Source organism: Hipposideros armiger, unplaced genomic scaffold (assembly GCF_001890085.2).
Source record: "Hipposideros armiger isolate ML-2016 unplaced genomic scaffold, ASM189008v1 scaffold_33, whole genome shotgun sequence".
NCBI classification, from domain to species: Eukaryota; Metazoa; Chordata; class Mammalia; order Chiroptera; family Hipposideridae; genus Hipposideros; species Hipposideros armiger.
In genome coordinates, this window is record NW_017731383.1 from 1,189,019 (window position 1) to 1,206,301 (window position 17,283).

General features: G+C 57.4%; 1 protein-coding gene across 1 annotated transcript in view; it reads right to left on the minus strand.

Annotated features, from left to right (window-relative positions):
- MAD1L1 (mitotic arrest deficient 1 like 1) overlaps positions 1–17,283 on the minus strand; it is a 264,103-nt gene that overhangs the window by 113,062 nt on the left and 133,758 nt on the right. The window contains exon 9 of the mRNA XM_019637417.1: positions 14,478–14,622. Coding sequence (XP_019492962.1) covers positions 14,478–14,622 — 145 coding nt within the window. The remainder of the gene's footprint in view (positions 1–14,477; positions 14,623–17,283) is intronic.

Sequence of the window (17,283 nt, forward strand, 5' to 3'; positions counted from 1 at the left end):
CTCCCGTGTAAAGGGCACATTTGTCATTTCCCAAGTCACGGTGCCATGAAGAAAGTTATGGGCCCAGAGTTGGCTCCCAGCTCAGAGAGGGAAAGTCACATGCCCAAGACGCATGGCTGGTGCCATCGGAATCTGAACCCAGGCCTCTCTGACTACAGTCTCCTGGGGCACAGCGACCAAAAGCCATGGATCACAGGGCGGGTCGCTGACCCCCTGACCTAAACCCTCTGCAGTCTGCACTGCTCTGCAGACTTGGGGCTTGGTCCCCTCACGTGGACCTGGCATCTGAGGAACAGGTCCTATCCAGGGACAACCATCGCGGGCCAGGAAAAGCCGGCCTCAGCAGAGCTGTGCTCCTGATGCGTGGTGCCACAAGCGGGGTCTGCAGCCCCTGTCACCTCATGCAGAAGGGAGGACCCCGCCCCCTACCCCAAGCATCCTCCTGGTACATGCGTGTTGCCTGCCACCAGCACTGACATAGTGCCGCTCGTCTTGGTGCTCACAGGTGGTGTAACGAGGCTGGCACGCAGGAGTAAATCGTGCTTCCGTAACCAGCAATATTTCTTTAATGGGAGATTAGTAAAAATCACTGGCGAAGGCTAACCGGCGGCTCTGATTTATTTCGACTTTTGGAAAGCTGTAGATGAAGCCCTTTATAAAAGCTTATTAGAGAGCCCCAAGGAAACGCAGAAAAGAGTATCACTTACTGGGACTGGCAGGCCCCAGAGCAAAGTGAGAGTCTGACAGAATCCCTCTGAGGAAGGGGCCACTTGTCACCTGAAGCGCTCACTCCTCAGACAGACTCACTGAGAGGCCGGGTCCAGGGAGACAGATGCCCAGACAGGCACTCGGGGAAGGTCTGTCCCCAGGCCTCGCGTCTCAGTGCTGCAGCACACAGGCCAGGCCCAATCACAAGGAAATGTAAACATCCTTTGGGGTCCCACCCAGCAGGCCGGACCGACACCCCTAGAACACCCATGAGCCCCTCACGATCATCTGGGCACTGTTCCTGCAGCCATGCCAACCCCCAGGCTCCCACCCTAGAATCTGCCTCTAAAAGCCCCCAGGCCACTCGAACACAGGTGGCCTCCCGGCAGGCGCTGGGAGCCAACCCTCTGGAGCAGAGGCATGACCGCCTGAGGACAGCACTGGGCGGTGGCCCACAGCTCACAGCACAACCTGCTCCAGTCAAAGGCGCGGCCACGTGGGCCAGAGGCCTGCCTCTGTGCGCGTGCTCACGCCGCCACCTCTCCCCAGCACAGGCCTCTGCAACGCCGTCTCCTCCTCAGAGGTACTGGGCACAGCAGATCCGCTCGGGCCCGGCCACCGCCCCTCCTTAGCTGGGCGTTTGAGGGCAGTGAGGACAGAAGCCTTTAAACACAGTAAAACTAACTTGAAATTTCCAGTCTAGAAGAATTAAAAAGACTTGGAAAGGGGCAAGTTCAGGAACTGTCCAGACTCGCTCCTATCTTTCTAGAAAGCAGGCCCTGTCCAGAGATGGTGCATATACGCCAGAGGTGGGGACTCCTCCCAGAGCCTCCGTCCCCCGTGGAGACTGCTGGCGCAGCAGAAACACCAAGCCCCTTCCATACACGCCCGTCTCGCACTAATCTCTGACTTCACAACAGTAATGTCATAAGACCCCAGTCAGGCCAGGAGCAGGGAGCCAATGCCAACCCCAAGCCACAGAAGGCAGGACGGCTCTCGGGACCTGCCCCCTGTCACTCCCTCACAGAGGACAGGGCAGTACCGGCCCATGTCCACCTGAATTACCCAGCAGGCAGGCATTACTGGGCACAACGCGTGGTCACACGTGCTCCCNCTGGTACACTGGTTTCTGGTCCTCCAGCTAGAGGGCTCTGGCTTTTGTCAGGGAGATTTCTGTCCGCACCCTATGGCTTGTCTGGGCTGCAGACTTTTTCAACTTGGGAGTCTGAGATAAGAGGGGAAAAAAACTCACCCCATGTTGTTCCTTGGGTTCCAAGGTCCCCAGCCTCCACTTTCTGAGTCTTTTATGTTTGTTTTATTCGTAACATCCAGGGTTTCTAGTTGTACTTAGCAAAAGGAAGAGGGGGAAATATGTCTCCTCCATCCTCCTGGAAACAGAAGTCTTGGCTGCTCTTTAAATCATTCATTCAGCACATAATCACCAGCGTCTAAATACTGGGCACTGGGGGAGATGCTACCCTAGGAAGCTCGCCTGGTCACTACACTGGTGTCTAGCACTGCTCCTGGCTCACCGGTGACAATACATGTGAAATGCACAAGCAGAGAAAGGGCTGGAAGGCGTCTAATTCAGTGATGGGTCACTTAACCCTCTTTCTGCCTGAGGAAGGGAAGACTCCATCAAAACCAGTATTACTTCCAGGTTAAGAAGATGCCAGCTACCACCAAGGCGGCCCACGGCGGGGACAATGCTGAAAGAGAAACTAGCCTCCCCCACCAACCTGCCACCAAAGCCCCAGCGGCCAGGAGAGCAGGACACACACATGCCACCCCGCCCCAAACCAGGCCTCTGGACCACTGCACCCACATCCCACCACGGCACCAACGTCCCTCCATCTCCCCAATAAGTACTTTCTAGGTCCCCCTCTACGCACTGTGCCCGTTCTTCCGCCAGACAATGAAGCTAAGAGCCACAGACCAGCCACCAGCTGACCCTCTGAGGCTGAGTCACCTTCACGAAGGAAGACAAGGAAAGACAGTGATTTACTTAGAAAGTTTGGTCCCTACTTTCCGCATGCTCTCTATTTATAAAATTGCTTATGTGACGATATTACCATGCATAAGGCATTCAATTATGCAGTGTAAGACGCAGCCTTAATGGAGAAAATTCCAGTCAGCCATACAGACAGTGCGGAAAATATTAAAGGAAAAAAAAAATACTGCCACTGACTTTCCGATGTGTTTGAATCCTGCTCTTCTCACTATCCATAGGGACAGAATATAAACATATAAAACACGGCTCATCTCCCCCTCCCCCTGTCTCCCTGCATGAGGATGTGCCTGGAGCCAACACCTTTCTCAGCCGCCTGCATTAGCATGTAAATAGCTGGCAGATACAAGGAAATGAAAGCAAAGAAGAGCTTTTTAATTAACTTTAATCCTCTGAAAATCCACACCAGCAACCTGCCCTGACAGCTCCCCCAGGTCCCTCTCAAGGGCCCTCACCAGGGCCTGGGGAGTCCTGCCAGGCCAGCACTGACAGGGTGACTGGAAAGGGCCAGCCTGGCAGAGTGACACTGGCTATCTGGCCCACAAAGTGCTGTGCCATGGGGTCATCTGGAATTCTGGGACGCTCGGCTGAGTCGAGCCTGGGTGGCCTGAGGGAGGCAGGAGCCGGATGGCTTCACACTGGCCGAGCCTGTTCTGGTCACAGCTCGCCCTCACCAACAGCCCTGCAGTCAGGGCCCGGCCTGTCCTTGAAGGTGGGGGTCAGCACTGCCCAGGCCGCCTGTTTGGCCCCAGGGAGCTCTCGGGTGGGTATCTGACCGTGTCCTGCCCTCCAACAACCACACNGGACGAGCACACCGGACTGTGTGTTCCTCTTGGGGCTGAGGGGAGGCGGAGGTGACGGGGCTGCGGCCGTCAGAGGAGGGTGGGGTGTGAGCAAACGCAGGGCCGGGGCTGGTGAGCAGCGGGCTCAGGCTGCCCACGTCCTTACAGACCTGGACAACGGCCGCCCATCGGTCGCCCGGAACAGGCTGTGAAGATGAAGCCGCGTCCCCACACTGCCCTGTCCCAGCTGTGGCCCAGTCCTGGTGGTGCTTCCACGCCTCGGTGGGTGGCCAAGGTGACAGGAGTGAGACAGCACTCTGAGACAGAGAGCAAGCCAGACACCTACACAGGGCTGCTTTCCTCAGAAGACGGAAGGGGATGAGTGGTTAAGCACGTCTCTCAGTGCTACTCGAGACCACGCGTTATCAGCATTAAAAAGAAGGCATATGAGAGAAATTCTTTTAAAAAGGTAAGGAAACTCACAGACTCTACGGGTGTGAGAGGAAGACCACGAGTGATGAAAAGCAGCTGGTAGCATTTATGATCGTTTGCAAGGGAAACAGACATAGTCTGCTTTTCTCACAGGTACGAGGCCTCGATGTCGGGCCGCCAGCAATGTGCCAGTGCTCAGGCCGGGGGCACTGCCAGGCGCAGGCTCGCTCACGCTGGGCTGGGCGGGGGGCAGGAGCAGCAGAGCGCCACGCTGCAGCGACCTGGGACTCCCAGGATGGGGGCGTGCTCATTTGAACCTGCTCACGGCCCGGAGCTCCCCCCCGCTCAGCCCTCTCACCGCTGTCGGGGGCGCCCCCCCCTAACACGGTCACCCAGGGAAAAGCAGCGAGTCCCCCTGAACACATACCAGCTCCCAGGGGACACTAGTGGAGGTGACGCTAGCAGGAGGACCCTGGTATGTGGGCTCCGAATTCAGCGTCACTCCTCCCCTGCTCTCTGTCTCAGGTCCGCGTAAAGCCGCAGCACCAGCCGCAGCGATCTGCCACACGGAGGAAGGAAGGCTTCCCACGGAGAGGGCACAGCTCGCCACAGCGTGTGCTGGGCTGAAGGCCTTCGGGGCTGGGGCCCCCTCACTGTGCGAGCCCCGTACTCAGGGTGGAAACGTGTGCGCACAGAGCCTGCACACCCCTTACAGCACCTTACTCAACCTGCCAGGACGGGAAGCTAAGAGATGTCTCCAGTGGGTGATAGGTAAGCAAAGGGTGGTCCATCCAGACAGAGGACATTATTCAGCGCTGGAGAGACAAGCCGTCAGCCATGAAAGACATGGAGGAGCCCTGGAAACATATCCCTAAGCGGAAGAAGCCATCTTAAAAGGCTACACGCTGAACCACTGCAACACTGTGACACTTGGGAGAAGAGTAAGCCCTGGCGACAGTGAAGCATCAGTGGTTGCAGGGGCTGGGAGAGGAGTGAGCAGGCAGAGCACAGGCGGGTCTGGGGCAGTGACACTGCTCCGTGTGACACAGTAACGGTCAGAGCCCACACACAGGCCAACAGAGTGAGGCCTTGTGTCAGTTCTTGACTTCAGTGAACAGCAACGCAGTCACAGCGGTTCACCAGCTGTCACGTGGACGGCACTGACGCAGGGCTCATGCGCTGCTGGGGGCAAACGGGTGGGCACGCTGGGAAAGTGTGGCCCCATGAAACCGAGTGGGCACATGCTCCGTGAGCCGGCACTCCACATGCCTGGCAAAAAGGAGGCCACGGTCATCCAGCCTGGCCCCCTCCCCACCACGGACCACCACCCAGCCTGCCTTTGCTTGGGGCACAAAGCCGTTAGGACACACTACCTGTTACCTGCCTACAGCTCTTCCAGAAAGTCCATCCTCTCCTGTCCAAGACAGCACGCAAGGAGACCAGCAGTCGCTGAAACCCAGGACTACCTGGGACCCCGACTCCCCGCTGCTTCTGACGCACAAGAAGGGACCTGTCACCTTCCCTGCAGGGGACCCGTCACTTGAGATCAGGAAGGAACGGGGGGGCCTCAGAGCAGTCTGTTCTCTTGTATTATAAACCAGAGTGATGTCCAGAAGGTGTCCCGCCGGCCGGCAGGCTCCGAACACCACTGGGGTCAGCAGAGAACAGCAGGAACATGCATGCCCTGCTCTTAGTCCAGCCTGGGCCGCCCTGCCGCTGAGACGCTGACCCCGAGCAAGCGGACGAGCCAGCACTAAAGGGGCCACACATGGGCAGCCCACCCTCACACAGTGGCTACATGATCACAGGTGATTTTCTAAAGCTCCCAGGTGAATGTGAGGAACACACACAAGTGCCCTCCAGAGCCCCTCCGCCAGGAAAGGATGGCGACTCCGGGACGCATGCTGGGCAGCAGGCCCCCAGCCTGGGGAGGGCTGCCTGGCGGGGCTCACAGGAGCCCACGGTCCTGGGGACAGCAGGCGGGCAGCGAGCGGCCTTCTCCCAGGACATCCTCTCCTGGAGACGGGGCAGGGAGAGCTCTGAAGTCCTCTGAGAAAGCCCCCGTGTCCTTCCTGCCTCCGTCTCCCCCAAGCTCGCCTTCTGCCATGTAGTTGATGGCTTCTCAAGCAGCTGCAGCCACTTCCGCTGACNAGGGGTGCGAGGGGGCGAGGGGGACATAGTGGAAACCCTGCTCGTGCTACTTTTGTATTTAAAACTTGTCTTAAATAAGTGTGCTCATGTTTCATCCTTGACCATGGGTCACCTGTGTGCGGATAACACGGATGCGCACATATCGGCACGCATGTCACATTTCACGTACAAGCGAATCTGGAGGACACGGCACGAAAGAGCGATGCCAGCCGGTGGCGGCCCGGCGCCTGGAGGGGAAGGCGACAGCTTGCGGAGGAGGCTGGCCTGCACGCGGCGCTCCAGGGCCGGGCACTGCCTTCTGGGGCTCTGGAGGGGCAGGAACAAACTCAGAGGCACACACACCTCTAGGGTCCTGAAGACAAGGAGCGCGCGCCTGCAGCCCTGCCCATCCCGGGGTGCAGCCCGTCCACCCTGTGCCCCTGCCCCCACCACACGCACCTTCCTGGCCTCTGCCACCCAGAGCTGCAATTCTTTTAACTTTCATTGTTTGGGGGAAAAGGCAACGAACCCCATTTCCAAGTTGCTAATTTTAAGTCAAAGCATCCAACATTGCCACACCCCCGTCTCTCCGTCTGCTATCTTGCCGCAGCCCCTCTGATGTCCCCCCCGCCCTGTGGCAGCCCAAAGGGTGGCAACAGGGCTGCCTGTTCCAGGGGCCAGGGCACCACACACACTACACTGCAGGAGGGGGGGGGGAGGCAGCAGGGTGCCGGACGGAAGACGGGCGAGTCACCTGCCGCTCTGGGCCTGATGAACGTGGGACAGACATTGCTGGAGCGCCTTCTATACGAAACGCCTACTTCATGTGAACTGGTGAACAACACAGAAAGGGCCCCTGCCCTCAGGAGACACGAAAGAGGACGACAGGGGAGCCAGAGGCTGGGTGGGGTGAGCGCAGAAGAACCGGGCAGGGAGGGGCATCTGCGAAGGCCCAGGGCATGCTCGGGCCCCTCCTGCCACCCCGCACAGCACCTCCCAGCTGGGGCATGAGACGTGCCAGGCCCCGTGCCCCGGGTTTGAGGCTGTGTGCTCCAGGTCCAACAGCAGGAGGAAGCCAGGGGCCTGTGGTGCGAGGCTGGCGGCTTGAGCATCGGGCGTGGTTAGTCGCCTCCGGTGAGCGTAGCTGGGCACGACCAGTTACGTCCTTCATAAGCCACTCAGATTTAATTCACTGTCATGAAACGGGGACACAGATGATCACTCGCGTTCAAACAGAGCCTCAGAGGGCACTTCACCGGAGCTCCTGTCTCCAATGCCCAGGCCCAGTGGGGACACTTCTACCAGGTGGGGACATGACACACCACAAAGGCCACCTGTGCCAGCTGCCAGGGCGCCCTGGGCTGTAAATACCTCCCACCCAGCTCCCCCAACTTGCTCTCGGTCTTCTGTGCGGGCCCTGCTCAACCCACCCAGCCTTCCCCGCACCCCCGAGGTTTCTGGGGCCCAGGAGGCCCTAGCGGATGGGGTGAGGGCTGGGCTCTCTTCCGAGAGTGCATAAAAATTAGTGGAGAATTAAGATGGCTCATCTGAANAGAAAATAACCTTCATTAGGGAACAATGAGCCCCCACCAACCACACAGGCCTGGCAGAGCAAGCGTGTGGGCAGTCGGACTCTCGTTTGGAGAACGCAGGCTCATGTGGTCACTGCTGATACACTAAGGGGTCAGCCACAGGATGCTGAGTGCCGGCAGTCAGTCCCCAGGTAAGGACCACCGCGCCAGGCGCGCACAGCAGACACACACGCCAGACACCCGGTGCCAGGCCCAGCCGCGTGGTGGGGGCGACGCCCAGGCACACCCGTGATGCCGACTCCCTCCAGGGTCAGGGGCCCTCCCCCCACAATGACTCGCAGGCTGCAGGCTTTCCAAGGCCCCCCGCCGCCCCACTCCACACGCAGCTTCAAGTCTTGACAAGGGAACGTGCTGTGCTGAGCATTTTCCTTCTCCTAACCAGCGGGCATGGCATCGCCGGGCTCCTGTTTTCATGAGGCTCCTATCTCATTGTCACTGTCCCTGAGGAAGTTTCTGAGTAGCTGCAGAGCAGGTGATTTTCAGGGACGCACATGCTGCGGTAGAGCAGATTTGACTATAAATGTTTGTTGAACTAAAATCACACTTATGTGAATGTCAGTTTACAATTTAAAAATGCTCCCCAACTACCTGCTCTTGTAATCAGCCCTGAGATGGGGCGGCCATCGCTTCCTTCTCCAGGGAGGGGTGAAGGCTGACAGAGGCCAGGAGTCTTGGCAGCAGACGCGGCGTAAGGAACGACAGGGTGCCAGTTGCCAGTCAGGGTTTCTGAGTCCCCATCCCAGGCACTGTCTCCCCCGAACAGAGAGGTGGAGCGGAGCCCAGGACCACCACCTCCCGGCCCAGGTGCTCACTCCGATCGTGCAGGGAGGCCCACGCTGACCTTTGGCTGTCAGCCCACCCAGGCAGCAAAAGGACCTGAGTCACTCATAGATCCCGAGGGCCTCGATGTCCCCAAGAAACCAGGTGGAGAAAACCAGGTCTGCAGAGAGGAAGGGCGGAGGGGCAGTCCGGCTGGCCAAGGGCCCCCTGTGGACAGTACGCGTGCCGCAGCCCAGGCAGTCAGAGCAGACCCAAGGGCACCGGGGACATNTGGGTGGGTGGGTGGTTAGATGGTGGATGGATGGATGGATGGACAGATGAAGGGTGGACAGACAGAAGGACGGATGGATGGATGGGTGGATGGATGCATGGAGGCATGGATGGGTAAGTGGGTGGGTGGGTGGTTAGATGGTGGATGGATGGATGGATGGACAGATGAAGGATGGATGGACGGACGGAAGGACGGATGGATGGTGATGGATGGACGGATGGTGATGGATGCATGGACGGACGGATGGGTGGGTGGCTGGGTAGGTGGGGGGAAGAAGGAAGGAGGCAGACATTAAGAAAATACATAAACATGATTTTAGTGCTATCTCTGGATGAAGGGATCAAGGTCTTTTAAATGCCTTTTTTATATTTTCAGCAGTTCCCAAACTCTCCACAATGTACAGTATTATATCAAGGAAAGAAAGAGGTGCTGTATGGTTTAAGTGAGTCAGAGATTATAAGGCACCTCAGGACACATCAGCCAACCCTGCCCACCGCTCCGCAGACGCCAAACCTGAGGCCCAGCGAGGAAGTGGACGGTCCTGACTCACCCAACACTGCAGCTGCTCAGGAGGGCACAGAAACTCTGTGGTTGAGCCAACAACCCATGCGATCATCCCAAAGGTGGAAACGCCCAGTGTGTAGGGGCTGGAGGGAGGTCAGTGGATCCGGCCAACTCTAACGCAGTGGCTGCACAGTGCTCAGCCGCGCCCCGCTGGAGGGCATGGCTCGCTCCCGTCTTGGCTGTTACACAGAAAGCTGCTAGAACAATCTTGTACAGATCTGTGTGTGCACGTAAGTTTTATTTCTTTGGGATGAACACCCAGCACGCAGCTTCTGGGCCACATGGTCACCTTCTCTGCGTCCTCGACAGCACTGGGTGCTGTCACTATTTCACAGCTGAGCCGTCCTGCGAGGTGTGTAGTGACACCTCTGGGTGGTTTTCTGTGCACCTCCCTAATGGCTAATGACACTCACGTCTCTTCACGTGCTGACCTCCCGTATCACGTGCTCTCCGTATGTATTTTTTGCTCATTTCCTAATTAGATTTTCCTTTTTTTACTACTGAGTATTAAGGGTTCTTTATATATTCCAGATAAGTCTTTTGTCAGATATGTGGTTTACAAAGATTCTTTCTCAGTCAGTCTGTACCTTGCCTTTTTATTATAGCTCTTACCAGGATCTTTCACAGAGCAAAGGTTGTTTGTTTTTATAAAGTTCAATTTATCAAGTTTTCTTTTTATAGATCATACTTTTGGCATCGCATCTAAGAAACTCTCTGCCTTAGATCTTGAAGATTTTCTTTTATTTTTAAGAAAGTGTTTTATACCCTTACGTTCTACATTTAAGCTTGTAAGTAATACTGAGTTAATTTTCATCTAAAGTGTGAGGTTTAGATCAAGGTTCACTTTTTTGCCTCAGGACGGCCAAGTGCTCCAGCACCATTTATTGAAACGATGACCTTTCTTCCACTGAATTGCTTTTGCATCTTTTTCAAATATCAGTTGACCCAAGGCAAGCAGGAAGAAAACACTACAGACTACAGCATAAAAAAACAGAAAGCATGGGNACAATTACGATCACCCCCAGTTTCCAGGGAAGGGGACGCAGGTCACTCTCCTCCGGCCCCAACACGCTCCTGGCACTCAGCACCCAGACCTCCTTCCCATGCTGTGCGCAGCACCACCACTCGTCCCCCCACGCAGGGACCCACCGAGGGCGGGTGTCACCGTGCGCTCTGACCCTCGCAGTAGGAAAGACCAGTGACCTGTGTCCTTCTCCAAGGCTCACTCCACTCTGGAATTGTGGGGGTTCTGGCCTAGAAGAGAGGGGCGGGGGAAGCTGCCTTTTTCATTACAAATGTTTTCACGCCCAAAGTTAGCTTTTACTGCTTAGGTTCTGTGAGTTACAAGATTCTGTAACCATACTGTGTGCTATTAGGGCGCACGGGGGCTAGCTCATTTCAAATAGGAAAATGGTTTGTGTTCACCCAGTTCTGGAAGCCAATTTTCAATCACTTAAAATAGTCCTGGTATTTTACCAAGGTAATTATACTCTTAACTATCAGTAACAATTAAACCCTTAGACTGGAGCCGCCCAATGTCTCAAAATAAAATTGCACGTTCCATGCACTGCACCGAAATGTCAAGCACACAAGCAGAGGCCTCAGGGGGCCCAACCAGGGCCTGCATGAGCCCGGCCCCCAGCCGCAGCACAGCTCTGAGGAGGCCTGGCAGCCGCCACCCTGGGGCGCCTGGAAGAGGAAGTGCTCCTCAGCCACGAGCAGGCGCTGTGGGCTCACGGGGTCACTAAGGAGCTGGCGGTGGCCGTACGTGTGGCACTGACCGTGACACAGCAGCTCGCCGCCCCTCCACAGCCCAGCCTGATGAAGAGCTTCGCCATCCGGCTGGCAAGATAGGCCCTGAATGCCAGACGGAGGCTGTGCGGGCGACTGGTATTGGTCCATCCCAGCACACCTTCACGCGATAGTCAGTGCCAGGCAGTCAATACCCACTGTCTGCCAAAGTCAGAGCACCGCCCTGAGCACGGCGGGGCGGGCTGAGGGCGGAATCAGGACAGAAAGCCAGCTGCTTCCAACCTGTTGGCCCTGGAAAACAAGAGTGGACATTTCCTGCTGGGGAGCCTGGAGCAGTGGGCCTCACGGACAGAAAACCCTTAAGAAGGAAGCCGGCAACACCTCGCAAATGTGACACAGTCTGGACCAGCTCCAGCTGGGAGGGATTTCTAACCAAGGTGGGGGTCTGAATGTCCATGTCATCCTGAACCGACGTCCTGGTAAAGCGGGTAGGAGTCCCAGCTGGCAGCTGCAGGCCAGTGCCGGCCCACAAGGACGCTGCAGAGAGCAGCACGGCTCAGCCGAAGGACCACAGCCAATGCACCAACGTGCCACGTTTCCTTACCTGTTCCGAGTCACGGGCCCAATTTTCCCACGGTTACTTACTCATCGTGAACACGAGGATGCATCTGAATTCCATAAAATAATTGCTTTTTTGAGCACTACGCTTAAGTAAAACTAAATCTCTGCCACTTCTAAAACAACAACAAAAAAAGAATACTTTGTTTGGTCTACGGGGTGGTTTATAAACAAGAACACTTCACATAAACATCCAAACTGAGGACTTCCCTTAAAAACTCAGAAGAGTCCTACGGGACCACAGCAGTGGAGCCAAGAGGGGCTGCCCCTTCTGGGTGGCACACACCCTTCAAGGCACCCAGGGCCCCTGGGGGAGGCCAGTGCCCGCACCCATGCTGCCGGCCCGGCCCTTGCTGGCAGCTGAGTCTTCCAATCTCGGCCCCCACACCGTTGCCCATCCTGACCACATGTGGCGGCCGTTAATGTGACAGGGGAAAGGGGTTTTGCAGATGAAAAGGAGGTTGCGCGCCTTAAAACAAGGTTATCCTGGGCTGTCTGGGCAGCCGGTGGACCCGCATAGCGGTGTGGAGCAGAGGACTTTCTCCAGCAGAGCCAGGTAGGGGGCAAAAGGAGAAGGTGGAGAGATTTGACGCGTGAGAGGGTCCTGATCCACTGCTGCTGGACAGGCCACATGGAAGGATGAAAAAGAACGCGGGAAGACTCCAGGAGCAAAGACGGCCAGCAAGACAAAGCAGCATTGGATTAAAACCAAAGGGTAAAATAAATACCCGTGAGTCCACTGATATAAATAAATGACTGAATAAATAAATGGGGGGAAGAGATAAATCTCCTGTTAGAAGAATGCCAAGCAGTAGATGCAGACACTCCCTAGGGTGGGCCTGCAGGTGACTGTCCTCCCAAGACTGGGCCTGCTCGGCTGGACGGCAGCTCTCTGTCCCGTGCTTGGAGGAGCCTCTATCTGTGCCCTCACTGGTTTTCCCGGAGCCTCATGACACTGTCCGGGTGGGAGCCCATCCGGCTCCTGCACTAAGTGACGTACGCATGGGATGCCACAGTACGCTCAGACGAGTCGCAGGGTCATCCGCTTTGAGCCATTTGTTCTCAGATGGAAAAGCAGAGACCCGGAGAGACCCAGCAACCTTTCTAAGGTCACGCAGAAAGGTCCTCATGCTTGTCACCCTGGGGAAGCTCTGCTTCCCACCTCAGGGACCACAGCACACCGTCCATCCCTCACCCACAGAGCTTCAAGTGCAGACACCCCACTGCCCTAGCCACAGGCAGCCTTGCCCCACCGGACCCATGGCCCTGAGCACCTCCGTCTGACCGGGAGTCCTTACCGAGGGGCACCCTGTGCCCTCTTGAGCCGCCTGGGAGCTGGGCCCCCAGCGACAGGCTGCTGAGCTGAAGTTGCCTCCCCTCTCCTGTCCGCATGTCCGCTCTGACCCTGGCAGCACCGTCAGCACCGTCTCGCCCGCTCTCTAGCCGTGGCTTTCCACCAGCACCTCCCGTAAACAGCGAGCCCGCAGGTCTCAGCTTGACTATCAGCCCCTCCAAACCTCCACGTAATGAGCGCTGTGTGCGCTGCTGTCACGCTGGCAAGCGTGCGTGTATCTGTCTCTCCTGCCTGCCGACCCGCTAGACTGTAAACTCTATCAGGGTGCAACACATCTGCATCACGGCCCCTCGCATCAAGCTGACGCGGCAGATACATAACAAGGTGGGGAGAAGGGAAGAGCGGGGAGTTCCCACAAAGGTAGGTCCGCACGACCCAGCAGAGCTGACCAGGCCGAGGACTGGGCCTCTTCTGTGCCGGGGGCAGCGGGGGACACTCCTGGGGTGTCTGCCATGTGGAGCCACCTGCCAGCGTCTCAGAGGCAGCACCAGAGGCCTGTGTGGACCGGGAGGCCCTGGGCCGCGGCCTGGTGATGCCCAGGCACACATGCGTGAGGTCTTGGTTGACGGAGGAGCCACATGACGGCTGCCTGAGTGGCTGAAACCTGACTCGTTTTCTAAAAGCTCCATCGTCAGGAGGTCCCAGCAGCAAAGAGCCTAAGTTTTCACCCAAAACGATCAAGAGCAGGCGAACACTTGTCAGACAGAATCCTTCTCTGGGGCGGGGGCGGCCCGCAGCCCACTCAGCATCTGCCGGGGCAGGCAGGGGGGCGCTCTGCCCAGCAAGCCGACACCCACCCTTCCCTAGGGGGCACCTGGAGACAGATTTGGGCTTTTTCCTTCGTTGTCGTCTGAAATCTCAGCGTCCAAGGCAGCATTTTAAATAACACCCTCTCACACAAAACCTGAATTCACGCCCCAGCGAACTCTGCTTATCGAGCCCGACATCAGAGCTCTTCAGGCACAGAACAATTAGCAAGACCCAGTCGCGCAGACCAGGCTGGAGCAAGACCGTGTCCGCCCAGCGCGTCTGGACACAGGCGACATCTCCATTCCAAGTCCAGCTGCACACCCGCTGCAGTTTACCTGCACCCCCTCGGTGCTGAAGAAAGAAAAGGCCGCCCCGGAGAAAGACCTGCGGGTGCTGTCTAGGAAGGTACGGCCCTCCGCCCAACAGGCACCCCAGGTTGGAGGCGTCTTTGGTGCAGGTCCGAGCCTTCCCAGCAGTCCATCCAGGAGAACACAGGCCTGACAGCCGCCACGACTGTCCTGGCGAGAAGCGTGCACGCTCATCTGCGCCGTGACTCACTCTGACCAAGAGGTGAGGGCCAGCTGGTGTGCTGGGCAAGTGCGCTTAGTTTGGTGGCAATCTGACAGGCGTGGGGGCCTTGAGAGAGAGGGCTAGGCGTGCACGCAGCAGGGTCGGTCTGGGCGCTGCTGACCTGGAGGGAGAGCACGCCGGCCGGCAGCCCGCCCCAAGCCCATACCTTCGTCAGCAGCAGGACCCGCTTCTGAAGCCTCCGGGCCAGCGCCTCATGCGTCTCGCGCTTCTTCCTCTCCTCCAGCAGCTGGGTGCCAACCTGGCGGACTTCCTCCTGGAGCTGCTGCCTGACCTTGTCCAGCTCCCGGGCACTGCGGAGACAGGCAACAGGACAGAGCGTGAGGCCTGGCCCACAGGACCGCACCCCCACGATGGGCCCACTCAGGTCCCAAAATAGAGCTGCACGTGCAGCCAGCTCGCTGTCATTTCCTCACTTCTGAATAGCTACTCAGAGCCTTTCAGGAGTCTGGGTTTCAAACAGACCCCAGGCCGACGGGAGCTGCAGGCGGCAGGGCGGGCGCACGGCTGGACACACAATGGGGAAGATTGTGGTGATGGTGCCGCTGAATGAGCTCTATTATCAGAGCCCACGCTCCCCCGTCGTCGGGCAGGTGTGCAGCTAGCTGTGGGAGGCGGAACCCCAGCCCCGCCCGTCCTGCCGACACCCTGCAGAGCCAGACCCCAGCCAGCGCTCCGACACCAACCCCGGGCCCACAGGCTCCTCCGAGAGGCCAGGCTCCATGAGGCTGCTCCGGCCGACGCCCAGCCGGCTGACCTTCCAGTGGAGTCTGCTCTCAAGCATCCTGCCTCTACGCTCGCGGCAGCCCCTCGATTCATTCACCGGCGTTAGCACATAGCCTCTGCTCGAGCCGTCCCTCCAGACCCCAGGTGAGGAGGGACACTTGATTTAGAGGCTTCAGCGCTCCTGCATCCACAGGCTAACCCCCAACCTCTGGGCGGGGCAGTGAAGTCAGGGCTTGGTCACTGACTCTCGCCCGAAATGCCATCGGCCCTTCGCAGCCCGGTCGTCCCAGGTCGTCCTCGGCGCCTGCTGGTTCCTACAATCTCCAGAGTCAGCCCAGAGCCACGGCGAACGGCAGCCAGCATGCAATTCTAATGGGGAGAACCAAGGACCCCCCCGACTCTCCGTGCCCACAATTCTGCCTCAGAACACGGGCACGCCGACCAGGAGAGCTCCCAGGAGGGATCTCGTAGACGGGGCAAGTGGAAAGCCATCCTGGGAGACGAGTGCCCTGCAGAGTGCGTGGGGCAGGGCGGCTCCGAGTGTGGGCAGAAAACACAGTGATCACACTATTTTTTTAAGTAGAGAAAACCTCTTCCCAAAGGAAATCTTTAAAAACTCAAAAAAAAAAACCAAAACAAAACCAAAAACAGAACCACAGTATTATTAGGACGGCGTTATAAGGTGATTTTGTAACGTTTACCCAAGGTGATGACCCATGAGAACAGTGACACTAATTGAACGTGCAGAAGTATGAGATGAGGGCTATGGATGACACCTGCAGTCTCGTGTCACACTCGGCATCCAATTATTCTTTTTTGCTTTGATTACACAATTTCAAGAGAAGTTTAATTCACAGGGATGGCAGGTAATGCTTTCTTTGGAGGTGGTCTCCACCGAGCTAATTTTTTCCATTTCATATCTGAGTATGAGGGGTTTTTTTATTATGACTGAGTATAATTCTTTAAATAGCTGAGTATAATTTGAAACTAAATGGGAATTACACATGTACAGAACTTTAAAAGCGACTGGGTGGAGAACGCCAGGTCTGGGCCACCCCAGCCGGTCCCACGGGAACAGAACCGACACTGTCACCTCCAGGGCCTGGCTGCTTTGTTTCAATCTTGGAAAGACGGCAGCCATCTTGGAAAGTCTCACATTAATATCAATCCAATGGTACAGCTGGCCAACCGCACCTGCCACCTCTAGGTACTTCGTAACCAAAACATAAAGTCAAATACTCATTTGAAACGGACATATTAAGAGGCTATCTGGAGTTGTAGTTCAATTCAAAACCATTCATAGGCCAATTTAATAACCAGGGACTGTGAAACAGAGCGTGGGGCCAGTGTGTTCAGGTGGGAGGTCCATGCGCGCTTTAAATCACTGCTCACTCGACACCTGAATGACCCCCCACACACACTCATGCACGCAGAGGCCAGGCGGTGGCCAGTGCTCCTTCGGATGGCGGCACAGCATCAGTCCTGGTTGGGCTCGGGGGTGAGGGCTGCTCTCAGCACAGGATGCTGGGTGGGGACAACCTTGGGGAGACTGACAAACCCGAGGCTCCACAGTCTGGGGAGCATGGTATCCCCATATCCACGTGGGATCACAGTGGAGACCTCCCCACCAGAGCAGGTACAAGCACACATGGTCACGGGTAACTGTGTCCACCTGTGATGAGCCGGACAGACCAAAGTCCTGGTGCCTGGGGCCAAGTCGGGGCAGGACGCTTGCACCCTCGTCTGCTGACGGCCAGTCCCTGCAGGCCCGGAAACAGGGGGGCTTCACCCCTCAGGGAGGGGGAGCCAGGTACCCGAGCGCCCAGCCCAGCCCTACGACGTCTTAAGAACAAACGTGTTCACTGCCGGGCGCACCACCGGTCACAGTCCAGTGGCGTCACAGGAAGAGGACTGACCGAGCCTGTCAGGACTCCAGGGCTGGGCCCAGCTGGGCAAGCGCCTGTGCCGGCTGGGAAGAAAACATGCCTCCCCAAAGGCACAGCGCTTTCCATGCAGTCTGGACGGCAGGAGCAGAGCCGGAGGACACGGGACCGAGGACCCGGGACCCTGGAGACGCTGGACACCAACAGGGCCAGCACGGGGAGGGCGGCCCCTGTTGCAGCCCCAGCCCGGCGTCACCTGCATTCCCAAGGCCTGCCACACAGCCTGATGTCATCAGCACTCTCTTTTTTAATAGGTGAAACGAGACTGAAAACTCCAACCTGAGC